Raw genomic sequence first — 14977 nt, forward strand, 5'->3', positions numbered from 1 at the left:
GAGACCTGTCACATCCAACATCCTCATTTGCATTTTTACTGACCAATCAGAGCATCTCCATAATGACCAATCAGAATGCATGAGTCTGACCAATGAAGACAGTGCTATTTGGATTAATAAGACTGTACCATTTTGGTTTCCTCCTTTGCATAGAAATAGGCCAATCAGGGACGGGGGTGGGAGCTTTGTAAAAGCAGGCCTCCCCTTTTGTTTCAGCAAAGCGCACTTTGGGTTTCCTTTGAAGGCTGCCTCTCCTGGTTTTGCGAACTACTAGCATATCTGACTGAAGCTTCTCCTTTTCCCACAACCCAGAGGGAGGGTTCCTGTTGGCACTGGCTTGGTGGCTGCAAACTTTGGTCAAAACCCCAAGCCCAAGAGAACCCCTTCCTGTGTCCTCCCCCATTTCCTCCCACCGCCCCGCTGCCCCAGGAACTTATTCCCCAGCCCCCACCTCCAAGGCAACAAATTTTTTTTTTAATTTTTTATTGATTTCAGAGAGAAAGGGAGAGGGAGAGAGAGAGATGGAAACACCAATGATGAGAGAGAATCATTGATCGGCTGCCTCCTGCACACCCCCTACTGGGATTGAGCCCACAACCCAGGCATGTGCCCTTGACTGGAATTGAACCTGGAACCCTTTAGTCCACAGGCCGGTGCTCCATCCACTGAGCCAAGCAGGCTAGGGTCAAGGCAACAGATATTGGAAACTCTTTATTTCAATGATGGAGCACTATCCCCCTCCCTCCCTGCCCCTCCCTGTTGGTGGAGGCTGGGGGCAGGGGCAGGAACACACAGTTCTGGGTAGACCTGGAGTGGGTAGAGGAGGAGGGGCAGGAGACACGGAAGAGGGCACATTAGAAAATACTTTTCTTAATTGGCTTCTTTTTTACCATTTTCTTACAGTGGCCGTAGGTAATTCTAAAGGATTTCTCATTCTTCGAAAATACACAAGTCAGGTCCGGCTGGCAGGGACACTCATTATACAGGCCGAGGAACGTCTGGGAAAGGCAAGATTTGACCTTGACCTTGGCTGCTGCTCTGCCCTCAGTTCTGAGAGGCAGCTCCCATTTCCACCCCAGCCCAGCTCTGGGTCGCATTTGCTTGCACACAGCAGAGGGTCTGTGCCTCTGGCTGCCTCCTCCATGCTGGCCCCTAGGATTGCTCAGTGCCCTCCTATTCTTGGGCAAAATCCAGCCAGGAACACCTGGGGCTACAGCATAACTCCTGGGGCTGTGTGTGTGTGTGGGGGGGTGGGGTCTGAGGCAGAGTAGCACCGTGGTTAGGGTCAGACCATCTAGCTGTGCCCAATTACAGAGCTACTTTCAGGGTTTGCTGAGATGGGCCTTGCGAACAAGAACCCATGTTAGAGGGAAGCATCGCCACGCCTCTTGGTGGGGACCTTGGGTCTGTCCTGGCTCCCTCAGGCCCCGGGCGGCTGGAGAGTCAGCACAGCAGAGCACTCCCACCTTCCCCTGGGCTCTGGGTCCGCCAGGCTCTCCGTTTCGGTGCGTCCCCCCCACCCCCAACGCCGTGCGTCACCCACCTGCGTGTGGCACAGGCTGCCCTCAGCCCCCGTGTCGGAGCAGTGCGACTCGCAGTTGTAGGGGTCCCGCCGGCAGCACTTGCTCTTGCACTTGTTGCTCTGGATGCAGACCTCCCCGGCGTTCTGTTGGAAGAGGACCCTCTGGCTCTTCTCAGCCCGCCCCCCGCTGGGGCCTTCTCCCAGCTGCTCCCCCCCCACACACACACACCCACTGCCACCAGGCTGGGACCGCAGAGGGTAGGAGGGGAAAGAGCGCTGGCAGGACGGGGCTTGTGCCCAGAGGGGCTGTAACAGCGTTTCCAGGTTTGCTCAGTGTCCCCGAAGTAGCTTCTCCTGCAGCACACCAGGCCGTCCCACCTTCTGTCTCTGCTCCTGCAGGGCCTTCTGCAAACTCTCACCTACCTTTTCACCTGAACTGGGGCGTCACCTGCCTCTCCCCCAACACACACACAGATCAATGGCCCCCAGTGCTGGGGCTTCCAGCATTGTATTACCTATCGCCGTCACCCATCGCCCCTCTGTCACCATCGCCCCTCTGTCACCCATCGCCCCTCTGTCACCCATCGCCCCTCCGTCACCCATCGCCCCTCTGTCACCCAGCGCCCCTCCGTCACCCAGCGCCCCTCCGTCACCCATCGCCCCTCCGTCACCCATCGCCCCTCTGTCACCCATCGCCTCTGTCACCCATCGCCCCTCTGTCACCCATCACCTCTGTCACCCATCGCCCCTCTGTCACCCATCGCCCCTCTGTCACCCATCGCCCCTCCGTCACCCATCGCCCCTCTGTCACCCATCGCCCCTCCGTCACCCATCGCCCCTCTGTCACCCATCGCCTCTCTGTCACCCATCGCCTCTCTGTCACCCATCGCCCCTCTGTCACCCATCGCCTCTCTGTCACCCATCGCCCCTCTGTCACCCATCGCCCCTCTGTCACCCATCGCCCCTCTGTCACCCATCGCCTCTCTGTCACCCAGCGCCCCTCTGTCACCCAGCGCCTCTCTGTCCAATGATTTCAATAGTCATTCAACCAGCAAATGCTGAGCACCTACTGTGTGCAGGCCCTGCTCCCGGCACTGGGATGCCGCTGGGAACAAAACAAATGCCCGCCCCCTGGAGCAGCAGCAAGCAGTCTGACAGAACGTCCCACAGTGAGGACACGTGCTCTCGGCCCTGTCCCACGGGCACTCACAGCCGCAGGTGGCTGTCCAACACTGAAGAGGTGTGATTCAGGCTAGTGTGACTGAGGAACTGAATTTTATTTTTATTTTATTTTATTTTAATATATTTTATTTATTTTTTACAGAGAGGAAGGGAGAGTGATAGAGAGTTAGAAACATCGATGAGAGAGAAACATCGATCAGCTGCCTCCTGCACACTCCCTACTGGGGATGTGCCCGCAACCAAGGTACATGCCCCTGACCAGAATCGAACCTGGGACCCTTGAGTCCGCAGGCTGATGCTCTATCCACTGAGCCAAACCGGTTAGGGCCTGAATTTTATTTTATTAAATTATATATATATATATATATATATATATATATATATATATATATATATATTGATTGACTTCAAAGAGGAAGAGAGAGAGATAGAAACATCAATGATGAGAGAGAATCATTGATCGGCTGTCTCCTGCACGCCCCCTACTGGGGATAGATCCCACAACCCGAAATGAATCTAACCCAGGACCCTTCAGTCCGCAGGCCGATGCTCTGTCCAGTGAGCCAAATCAGCTAGGGCAGAAACTGGATTTTAAATTTTGTTTACCTTTCATTTAAGAAACTGCGAGTGACTAGTTACACTATTGGACGGACCCAGCTCTGGATAAGAAATATCACAACTACATAAGTGAAATAGGTGGGTCACAGACAGAACGCTGAGCAAAAATAGCTAGATTTAAACAAACAACAAAGAACACACTGCGTGATTCCATTATATGAAGCTTAAAAACAGGCAGCACTAACCCACAGCGATGAGGTCCGGTGGGTGTGCCCTTTGGGACTGCTGGCCACGAGCCCGACTGTATGTGTTTTTACTTAACATACATACGTTAGGTGTTATAAATAACAACTCCGACATATTACACACATATAATCATATCAATTGTGTATGGGTAAGTGCTGTAAAGAAAAGCCAGCACCCTGGCCAGTGTGGCTCAGCTGGTTGGGTTTGTCCTGTGCGCTGAGGGGCTGCGCTTTGATTCCCAGTCAGGGCACATGCCCGGGTTTGGGGCTTGGTCCCCCGTGAAGGGCATGCAAGAGGCAGCCGATCTTCACAGAGATGTTTCTGTCTCTCCCTCTCCCTTCCTCTCTCTCTAAAAATCAATGAAAGATGTTTTAAGAGAGAGAAAGAAAGAGAGAGACAGAGAGAGAGAGAGAGAGAGAGAGAGAGAGAGAGAGAGAGAGAGAGAGAGAGAGAATAAAGCAGGAAAGGAGGACTGGATTGGCAATAGCCTCTTCCTGGTCTTCCTGATTCCATTCCTGCCAGTAACCCACCCCAGTCCCCCACCTCCACCCGACACTCTCATCTCCCCTTCCCCCCGCCCCCCTCTCTGGCCATCAGTCCTTCTCAGAACAGCTAGCAGAATCTTTTTTTCAAAAAATAATCCCATCACACCATTTCCATACTTCAAAACCTCCAAGGACTTCCCAGAGCATTGACACAGGGAAACTCTGGGACCTGCGGGCTCACTCATTCCAGGCTGGCTGCCAGCTCTGGATGCCTCCTGCCCCCTCCACACTCGCCCTGTAGCCACCACGGGGCCTCTGAATGCCCCCACCCTGCCTGGCCCCAGGCCATTTGCACTGCTGGCTCCTCTGCCCAGAACACCCTGCCCTGTGAGCTCTGCCTGGCTGCCTCCCTCTCCAGCCTCAGGCTGACAGGCCTTCCTGCACCCCCGGGGAGAGCAGTTCCCGTCACCTGGTTCACAGCATTTGTGAGTCTGAAATTACCTTCTTTATTTATTTTTTAAAATGTTGTCTCCCCTGCTAGAACCTCAGGGATCTTTGGCTGCCTTATTCAGGGTGGTATTTCTTAGCCCCTCGTAGATGCAGATGGCAAAACAGCTGAATAAATGCGGACACTGTAATTCTCTGTGCTTCCATCTCTCTGACCTCGTCTCCGATTATTTCCAGCCTCTCACTCCTCCTTGAATCTGCGGGCGAGGTCCCTTCCCCAGACCTTCGTCCTGGCTCTTCCTCCACCCGGGACGCTCCCTTTAGGAAAGGACTCACTCCCTTTGGGTCTTTGTTTAAATTTCACTTGGTGGGTAAGGTCTCTGGACCCGAGCGCCCCTTTAGAACTGCACCCTCTCTTCACACCACCACTCCTGAAGTCCCTTCCTTACCTTCTTTGTCCGCAGGTGTTTACCACCTGAGATGTATCAATATTTTACTTATTTGCCTCCTACACAAGAATGTTAGCTCTAAAGGGCAATGGTTTTGGTGCCTCGCCCACAGCCCTAACCCCAGCACCTAGAAAAATAATTTACATATAATAGGTGCTCAGTAAATGAATGAATGGCTGGCTGGATGGATGGATGTCTCTTACCAGATGTGAGCCTGGGGGTGGGGAGAGTGCAGTGCGCCTGGGTCTGCCTTTCTTTCCCCGGCATCCTCCACCCAACACTCCCTACTGCCCCCCGCTTCCGCTTCCGGCTTCCACTCGCACCTGCCTCTGTGCCCACCCCTCCTCCCCAAACAGTATAGATCTTAGGACGGTGCAGAGGAGGTGACTGGATCCTCTGGGTTCCTTACCAAGTTTCGAGCTTGCTGTGTCTTTAAAATTGAGCTGCTGGTGAGGAGGAAGAAATCAGAGAGGAGGAGGAGGACCGGGAGCAGCAGCCTCCGAATCATGGCCCAGAGGTGTTGGTGGCATTTCCAAGGCCCAGCTAAATACCCGGCATCTGCCATGTGACTGCCATGTGACTGCCATGTGACCCAGGCCTGGAGGGCAGGTAGCAGGTGTGAGTGCCCAGGCCCCGCCTTGACAGGAGAGGCTGTGTGGGCTGCAGACCGCAGAGACGGGGGAACAAGCAAGGGGCTGGGGGTGGAAGTTCTTAGACCACAGAGGCACCCAGAACCGCTGCTGCGTTCCTCTTGCTGCCCTCAGAATAGTCCAGTCTCTGTGCTTGGAATCTGGCAAGATCTGGGTTCAACCCCAGATCTACTGCTTATCGGCTGTACGATCTTGGGCAGACTTCATAACTTCTTTGAGCCTCAGTTTCCCCACCTGCAAAATGTGAAATAATAGCAGTGCATCACAGGGATGATGCAAGGCTTAAATAGCAGGCATTGCACGTCATACAGAATAGGCACCCAATAAACAGGAGCTGTGATCGTCTTTAGAATCAGAAGATATTGGAGTTAGAGGGGTTTCAAAAGATGCTCTCATCCAATTCAGTTGTATATCGTTACTAATAAACAACCTTTTTTTACTGGAGAGCTGCCCATGTCGGATATGACTCTCCCCTCCTCATCTCTTGTCAGCTCCCGAGAAAGAATTCAGATGAGTGACAGACAGCAGTGTTGAAGCAAAGCAAGTGAATTTATTTCGGAGGCAAAGCAAGCTAACTCGTTAGGGAAGCCCAGCAAGCAGGTTTATTATGAATACACTTGGCATTGAGCACAAGCGGGCAATTCAGCTAGTTTAGCCTGTGGGGTCAAGGGTTTTATAACTTTTCCCCTGGTAGGTTTCAAGGTTCCCCTTTTTCATTGTTGCAGCTTTTTCCGGAATTTACAAGAACATTTGGCGATTTTATCTTGGCAGATTCCAAGACTGCGGACTTCTTGTTCAGTGGGTGAGGTCAACTCCCCCTCTTCTTCTTTCCCCTCCCCGCCTCCCGCCCTGGCAGTTATCTTTCTGCCTAACATCCCCCCTCAAGTGATACCATGGGAATGCTTTGGGGGCTTCGTTATTTGTCCCGAGACTTCATCTGTGGGTACAGGTAGCATTAAGTGGGTCTTTGTTCTCTATTTCCCCAGGTCGGGTGACTTAAGCTATGTGTTCTCTGGTTAAGCCATCATGCACAGCCCATGTGAGAGCTGCCTATCAGTACCATCACCTCTGGGTCGCGGCAGCCCAGCTCCCCTTGCTTATTAAATAAAAAAGGGTTTTGTGGTGGCAGGTTGCTCTCACTGTAGATTCTCCCTTTGTCTTCTAATAACAGAACCCCAAGCTTTAGTTTAGCAGCACACGTGAAAACCCAAACGAAAACTACATTTCCCCGTCTCCCTTGCAGCTAGCTATAGTCATGTGTACAAGTTTTTCTCAAGTGAACATAGTTCATGCTGCTTGTAGGTCATACCCTTTTAGGAAGCATGAGCATTTGCTATCTTACGCCCTTTGCAGACTAAGTCGATCCAATCAGGATCCATCTGAGGGTGTTTGCTAAGAATCCTGGGACAGAGATATGCATGTGTGAGGTGGATTTTTGCATAAGAGCCTGCCCTCCAGAGCAAGAGGCCTGGGTCCACATCCTGGTCCCACCCTTACTGAAAACCCTTGAGAAGGATTATTGAGCCTTACCGCCCTGTTTGTGAAATGAGGATGATTATATATTACCTTGCTGTAACAGTGAGTTAATACAGATTAGAAAACACTTTGTATAATGTCTGGGACGTCAGTTGTCAATAAACCCTAGCTGTTTTTATTAGTGATATCTAGAACTTATGTGGCTACTGGCGAGAAAACCAGCCTGAGGCCATGGAGTGGCTGGATTCAGCCAGACTTGAGGCCTGCCCCGCCTTTCCATTTCTACTTCTGACCACCAATGAATTCCCTCCTCACTTGGACCCATTTGTTTGTTTTGGAGTTTTGAAGGTTTCTTCAATCGTGCTATATTTTAATGTCAAGTGCTTTTGCTCGGCATCAGTGATGAGTTGGTTTTGAGACAATTCCTTATTCCCCCGCTGGGATGATCACTGACCTCTCCATTCCTTTGGGGTGATCCTGCCAACAGGGGACAGGTTCCATTCTATTCCACTGCGTGTCGCTGTACACGTCCATGTACAACACAGACAGTGGCTCCGCTAGCGAATACAGCGTGACCATATTTGTCAGGGAAATCCGGTGTCGGTTTCTGGTGGTCCTGTTCGCACTGAGGGACGACTTAGCAAGTGTTGGGTCAATGGAAACTTCGTGAAGCTGAAGACGGAACTGCAGCCACGGCAGCTGCCGGTTTGTTGGACGCCGGGTCAAGCACCCTTCTTTCACTTATAGATATACTGCAGCAGAAAGAGAACTGGATGATACCCCATGGGGTGCCCCAGACAAGTCAGGTAGCTCTCTGAGCCTGTTTCTTTATCCATAAAAGGGAACTGGTCACCCCTGAGATAGCAGCGGTATCAGCGCACTCGGCGCCTTTCCAACCGCAGGCACGAGCATTTGCGCATCCACACTTCACGCACATTCTCACAAGTCCTCTCCCAATGGCCTCCACCCTTCACCCCCTTGCACAGGGTTCACATACTCCCCCTCAGGCCCTCCTACCACACAGCCATCCACGGGCACCTCAGCATCCACGCTCCAGGCGCATTCTTCAGCTCTGCCCCTTCCACACGGCCCTCCATCCCACGGGCCCCTCCTGGACACAGCCTCTCACCCACACATCCCACCCCATTCCCTTCCCCAGCACCGCCCTGAGGCCGCCAGGCCTCCTCCCAGGCAAAACCCCAGGGGAAGCTCTTTCAGGCCTCCAGCCTCCCCTTTCACGGGCCCCAGACGGGGGCGAGCGCTACCAGGTTCCCTCTCCCAGGAAATGCACAGAGGCCAGAGCCGGAGAGTGACTTTAATGTGTCTGGAGCTGGATTGTGAACAAGATGGGGACTCCAAGGCCGCTGGCCGAGGGAGGGGAGGAGGATGGCCGTGTCCCCCGCATCGTCCTCTAAAGCAGAGAGCACCGGCGGGGACAGCTCGGGTCCTTGGGTATGCAACTCAAGCCCAGTCGGCAGGGGCATATGATGTTGGTGGCTCTCTTGGTCTGTGGGAAGTGAGTATGAGAGTTGGGGGTCACCAAGGTTCCGGGAAGAAGGGGGTTTAAACTTCTCGGGGAGCACAAGTCATGGTGAGTCGGACCTGGGGCCTGTCAGCTCTACAGCTTATACCTTCACGACCTTAGGCAACTTTGTCTCCGTTTCCTCTTCTGTCAAAGGAGCTAATAATTGTAACCCACCTCCTAGGGCTACTAAGAGGATTAAATGAAATAAGTTGATCAAGTGCTCACAATGAAAAGACCCTCTGGCCACTCCTTCAAGAGAGTCAGGCCAGGGCGGGGGCCTGGCAGCTCCCAGACAGGACCATGCAGCTGCCCCAGCCTCCCTGGAAGGGCTTGGGCCCAGGGCCAGAGGAGAGGAGGCGAGGAGGCGAGCAGGAACAAGATGTACTGTGCACGCTGCCCCCGCCCCCCCCCCCCCCCCCGCGCTTCCACCAGCTAATAACCAGCATGCGCAGCTGAGCTGTCGCTGCCAGGAGCACACACTCTTCCCAACAACCTGGTGGGGGAGGTCTGTAACCCCATTTTACAGATGCGGAAACCAAGGCCAGAGAACAGAAGTGGCCTGTCTGAGGCCACAAAGACGGGGTGGAAAGCAGGATCTGCACTCAGGGCCAGCTCCAAAGCCGTGCCCCTGCCACTGCGGTGCCTGGCTGCTCTCCAGAGTGAGGTCACTGTGGCGGGAGGGGGGGGTTTGCTAGGGAGAATGTCTTTCCCACTCTGCCTCAGTGAGGTTACGGTAGATATTCATTCAACAAACATTGGTTGCGCACCTGCGTTGCGCAGGCACTAAGCTGAGGGGTAGGGGGTTCAAAGATGAGTATGCTCCGATCTGCCCTTGGGCTCCAAGCGCGGCGGACTCAGGCCCAACGCATGGCCACCAGGGAGACCCGGGCCCTGCTGAGGGTCTGGGCCAAGGGTGCGGGATTCCAAGGAGAGAAGGCATTGCAGGACGAGGAGGCGTTTGCCAGGGGGAGGAGGAGGAAGGGCACACGAAGCAGGGGTGAAGAAGCAGGTGTAGCCACGTGGGCTTTTACCCTTCTCCACCCCAGAGCCTCACCTGGGGCAAGCACACCATGGCTTTTCTGCCCTTGGGGGCACAGAAGTCGCCTCCATTGTCCAAGTCCATGAGGCAGCAGTCGCTGGAGCACTCTGCGTGGTGGGAGCACCGAGCTCCATCCACCTGTGGGGACAGTCCCTGGTCACCAGCTCTCCGGCGGCGGGGGAGGGGGGGAGGGCGGGGGAGGGCTCCTGCCAAGGCCCAGGGTGGGAGCAGAGAAGCCCTGAGGTGTCACTCCCTGGGGCCCCCCCGCAGCGCGCCCCTCCCCCAGCACTCAGAGGGGGTCTAGCTTTTCCCTCGCCTCCCTCTCCTCTCCCCGGGGCCTCATTGCTGTGGGTCCAAAAGGGTGTCCTGAGCTGGGGAGCAGACACTCCCAGATCACACTCCAGGGGAGAGAGAAAGCTGGGAAAGGGGAGAAAGCGTCATTGCGCCCAGAAGTGGGGGGCAGGGGAGACATAGAGCAGGTAGGTGAGGCGTGGCTGGGACCCAGGGCCGAGACGTCCCTAGTGGGCGCTGGTGGGGGGGGGGGGGACAGGAGGAGACATAGAGGGGGGGACAGGGGGAGACATAGAGGGGGGACAGGGGGAGACATAGAGGGGGGACAGGGGGAGACATACATAGGTGAGGCTGGGACCCAGCGCTGAGACGTCCCGGGGGCGGCTGGGAGGGGGGGCGCTGGCCACACCAGGGAGGTGAGGCGGGCCGGGTCCGCCGGGAACACATCCCGCCCCCAGCCCGGCCACCAGCCCCGTCTGCGGCGGGTCCCTCCCAGCCGCCGCTTCCCCCCGCACGGCCGGCGCCCCCGCCCGCCCCGGCCCGGGCTCACCTTCAACGAGAGCCGCCGCCTGAACGGCAGGAGGGCGCCCCCGCAGGGGAGCAGGACCCCAGCCAGGAGCGCGAGCGCTGTGGCCATGGCCGTGGGCGCGGTGCTGGGCTCCGGCCGCGCGGACGAAGCTCCTTCCCGCACACGTGACCCGGCGCCCGGTGACCGGCTGGAGGTGGGGGAGCCGGAGCCCGGGGCACCGGCCGCCAGAGGCCGGGGTGAGGGAGGGAATGGTCACGAGCTGCCCAGCGCGGAGCCCTTTCCAGCCCCGGGAGGCGTGGAGGACGGAGCCCCGGTTCCGCCTTGGACCGGCCTGATTATGTAGATTCGGGGGCCCAGGGCCTCCCTGTATATCACTTCCAAATAAAAACTTAAAGCTGTAACGGGAAACTTGTTTTTGAAAAAATTTGCAAAACGTATAAACGGAAATGAAAACCGCTTCCTTCTTGATTTCTTGATATTCTCTCTCTCTCTCTCTCTCTCTCTCTCTCTCTCTCTCTCACACACACACACACACACACACACACACACACACACACACACGTCTGCGGGGCGCACCAAACGGCCCCACCCCTCACCTTGGGGGTAACCACCGGCTCAGACCCTCCCCAGGCCCAGCCTGCCAGCTGTGAGAATCTTCCCTTGTCCAAGGATTTACCTGTGAAGTGGGGGGCCAGTGGGGGGAGGAGAGAGGAAATCGCAGGGGGAGGAGGAGGGTCAAGGGAGAGTGCGGGGCAATGGCTGGGACTGGGCAGCAGGCCTTCCTCACCTTTCCGGGACGAAGCTCCCACCTCGCCCAGCCTGCCTGCCTCTGCGTTTGAAAATGTGCTCTCACCCCGGCCGGTTTGGCTCAGCGGGTATACAGCCTCCGCCGGTGGACTGAGGGGTCCCGGCTTGATTCCGGTCAAGGGCACCACCCTGGGACCGCGGCCCTGGTCAGGAGTGCGTTTGGAGGCAACCAAATCGATGTGTCTCTCTCACATGGATGTTTCTCTCTGTGTGTCTCTCCCTCTCCCTTCCACTCTCTCTAAAAATCAATGGGAAAATGTCCTCTGGTGAGGATTAACCAAAAACAAAAAAAAAAGAAAAAGTGCTTGTGAGAAAAGATCTGAGGAGCTCTGTCTTTTCCCCCTGTAACTTGTTTTTCAAGATCTGTTCCCCCTCCCCCCCAAACACCAGTGCAGTGGGTCCCTCACTGGAGGCCAAGCTCTTGTGGCCAGTGGCTACACACAGGTAAGAGTTGGTCACGGCCAGCATGGCTCATGGGTTGAGCGTTGACCTATGAACCAGGTCTGTTGATTCCAGATCAAGGCATTGGTTGGGTCCCCAGTGGGGGGCTTGCAGGAGGCAACTGATCCATGATTCTCATCATTGATGTTTCTATCTCTCCCTCTCCCTTCCTCTCTGAAATCAATAAAAATATATATTTTTTTAAAGAGTTGGGGTGTTGGAGGGCAAAAGCTAGGCCCACTTTTCTGGACTTCAGGATGGTGCCAGCCCCCACCCTGCCCACCAGCAAAAACGCCCACTAGCCCCGAGCACTGTGAGGACAGAGGCCCCTAGCTTGCCTCAGTGCCTAGCACCTCCTGGGTGCTCCCTAGGTCAACTGTCGAATGCATGAAACGCTCAGGCCACTGAGGCTGCCTCGGACACCGTGGGGGTGAAGCATGTCCTTGGCAGTCCCTCGGAGCCTGGAATTCAGCCCCCTGGGGGCGGGGCCCACAGCCCTGGGCCCGCTGAGTACTTGTCAAGTCAGCTAAGTGGAAGTTATTTTCCAGGCCCCAAGCTGGCACCAGCAGGGACAGGCCACTGGGTTATAGGAAACAAGCCAGGGGACACCACACACACCACCATCTCCCATTAGGAGGAAGGGCCCTGGGCTCCCTGCAGCCTCTAGCAGCATCTCCAGGAGGCGAGGGATTCCAATGGCGAGGTTAACGCTCAGGAAATTTGGGTGGTCCCAGCATTCACAGCTCAGTGGTCGGCACACTCATTAGTCCACAGAGCCAAATATCAACAGGACAACGATTGAAATGTCTTTTGAGAGCCAATTTTTTTAAACTTAAACTTCTTCTAACGCCACTTCTTCAAAATAGACTCGCCCAGGCCGAAAACCGACTTCTGCGCATGGGCCACGAAGTTTCAACCGCACGTGGTATTTTGTGAAAGAGCCACACTCAAGGGGCCAAAGAGCCGCATGTGGCTCGCAAGCCGCAGTTTGCCGACCACTGACCGAGTGGAAGGGGGGCTTTGAGGAGCTCTGTCTTGATGAGGGGTGCTATCGACGGAATTGTGTGTCCCCCAGGTCCATGTGGAAGCCCGCCCCTCAGCGTTATGCTATTTGGAGATGGGCTTTGGGGAGGTGTTGTCTCTCTCTCTGCCCTGTGCGGACACAGAGAAGGGAGCTGTCTGCCAGTCGGGAAGAGCTCTTACCCAAACCCGCCATGCCGACACCCTGATTTCGGGCTTCCAGCTTCCAGACCTGGGAGGAAGAAATGTCTCTCATTTAAGCCACCCAGTCTGTGGTGTTCTGCTATGGCAGCTGAGCTGTCTATTATAGGGGCTTTGGTCTTTTCTTTAGGAATAGCAGCCTGCCCGGCTGGTGTGGCTCAGTGGTTGAGCGTTGACCGATGAACCAGGAGGTCACAGTTCAATTCCCCACATGCCCAGGTTGCAAGCTTAGTCCTCAGTAGGGGTGTGCAAGAGGCAGCTGATCAATGATTTTCTCTCATCATTGATGTTTCTATCTCTCTCCCTCCTCTCTGAAATTAATAAAAATATATTTTTAAAAGAATGATTTAAAAAAAAGAAGAACAGCCCCACTGTATGAGAGGGTTTTGTGTCCATTACCTCAATCCGTCCTCCCTGCATTAGGGTAATCGACGCTAGTGGTCACAACTGAGAACTCCTGAAGCCACAGAAATGCCTTCTTTGCCACACACGTGGAGTGTGAGATGGGACGGGAGACCTTTCTCCCACCTGCAGCCATGCCACCTGGGAGACTGCCTCTGCGGTCATTGTGGAAGATGGACGAGACGGAGGGAGGGACACAGGGACCCTTGAATGCTCAGCCAGGTGTGACACAGGCCTCTTCCACAGACCGCCGGCCAGAACTAGTCACATGACCTCACCCTTCTGCAAGGGAGGCTGGGAAGTTACGGGAATCTGGGAACATTTGGTATATTCTCTCATTTCTGCTGCATAACTCGTATGCCCACCTACAGATGAGGAACTTGAAGGGTCAAGGTTGAATAACAGGCCCTAATAGCACAACTACATTACAGAGTCAGATATAACCCCCAGGCGCGCTAGCTACTGAGCCTAAGCTCTTCCCACGCCCCTCCACCGCCTCGGGCGGCCAGAAGGCCATGTCCCAGTGCTGTCATCACTGTGTCCCTCTAGTAGTCACAGTGTGAAACTCTTCAGACCCAGGGCCTGCAGCTTTGGTCAGCTGTTCAGCTATCCATGAAGTTCGCTGTGTCTTCCACCTCCACTTCGAACTGGCCAGCAGCCCCGGGGGCTAATAAATCTCTGCATAGAGTGACACCGCCCTGCGTATTTGGTCCTGCCGCTGTGCGTGGGCGGTAACTGGGAAATATTGTTGACTGCTCAGTAAAGGGGAGGATTTGGAGGCCAAGGCCAGCAGCTGTGTCCTAATTGGCAGGTTGGGGTCCTTGATCTGGGGTCCAGGGGCCCCTGGGAAGTTTATTGAAGGCCCAGAGGGGGGTGTCTTTGAAATTCTAGGCAAAACATCTTATGCATGGCTTTAACAAATTATTTTGACAGAGGACTGCGGTTCTCCTTGAGACCAGTTCAGAACCTTGATTTCAAGGTGAGGACACCGAGGCCCAGAGAAGGAAGGGGCTTCCCCAAGTGACTCAGCACAGCCAGGCCTCCACTCCGGCCCCAAGTCCTGCGCTCTTTCTCCCGTACCAGCGGCCTGTCCACACCCGGCCGGTGTGGGTGCAAGCACCAGCCCCAGACACCTCTGCGCAGTGAGGAGGGTGGGAGCAGGTCACAGGGTCTCTGGGGCCCATGGGGTGGTCACCGAGCCACTTGACCTGTGAATGTGGCCACAGCTTTGCCGGTTGGTCAGGGCCCACGCCTGGCCACCCCAGTCTTATATGAGGAGAATGGGGGCGGTTCAGGTCAGGGGAGCCCCTCACTGGGAGACCTCTGTTACCCCCCGTCCTCATTCCCTGTCCTTTCCCCTTCCCTCCTCTGACATTCTCCGGGGTCTCTTTTGCTTTCCTGCTTCTTTCTGGTGGTTTCCATGACAATGTTCTTACTGGTCTACAGCAAAATGAAAAGAAAAAAAAAATAATAAGGGTAATTTTTTGGTTAAAAATAAATGTATTGAACTTAAATAATGATCCTTTATTCTGAAATTACATCCTCCCTACTTCTCGGGGGTTCAGTGTGTTTTTATGAAACAATGGCAATAGCACAACGGTCGTTTTGTTCGGTTTTCCATGTCATTACTTGGTTGTTATATATGTTGTTAAATATATATATAGCAAGAGAGAGTCCCCGTAATTTTGGAAAGTTTTCTTGGTCTCA

The 14977-nt window shown here is 54.8% G+C and overlaps 1 protein-coding gene and 1 long non-coding RNA gene across 2 annotated transcripts; both read right to left on the reverse strand.

Moving 5' to 3' along the window:
- Nucleotides 1-622: 622 nt before the first annotated feature.
- LOC307105604 lies at nucleotides 623-5397 on the reverse strand. Its single transcript, XR_013814037.1, has 3 exons — nucleotides 5299-5397; nucleotides 1544-1666; nucleotides 623-998 (listed from the first exon to the last, which is right to left on the reverse strand). It is a non-coding gene; the product is annotated as an uncharacterized lncRNA (long non-coding RNA).
- A 2987-nt stretch (nucleotides 5398-8384) lies between these two features.
- On the reverse strand, nucleotides 8385-10551 carry CLPSL2 (colipase like 2). Its single transcript, XM_079781589.1, has 3 exons — nucleotides 10421-10551; nucleotides 9595-9717; nucleotides 8385-8522 (listed from the first exon to the last, which is right to left on the reverse strand). Exons 1-3 carry the CDS (start codon nucleotides 10505-10507, stop codon nucleotides 8427-8429), a joined length of 306 nt encoding a protein of 101 aa, XP_079637715.1. The 5' UTR covers nucleotides 10508-10551; the 3' UTR covers nucleotides 8385-8426.
- Nucleotides 10552-14977: the final 4426 nt, after the last annotated feature.

Source organism: Cnephaeus nilssonii (assembly GCF_951640355.1).
Source record: "Cnephaeus nilssonii genome assembly, chromosome: 9".
Lineage (NCBI taxonomy): Eukaryota > Metazoa > Chordata > Mammalia > Chiroptera > Vespertilionidae > Cnephaeus > Cnephaeus nilssonii.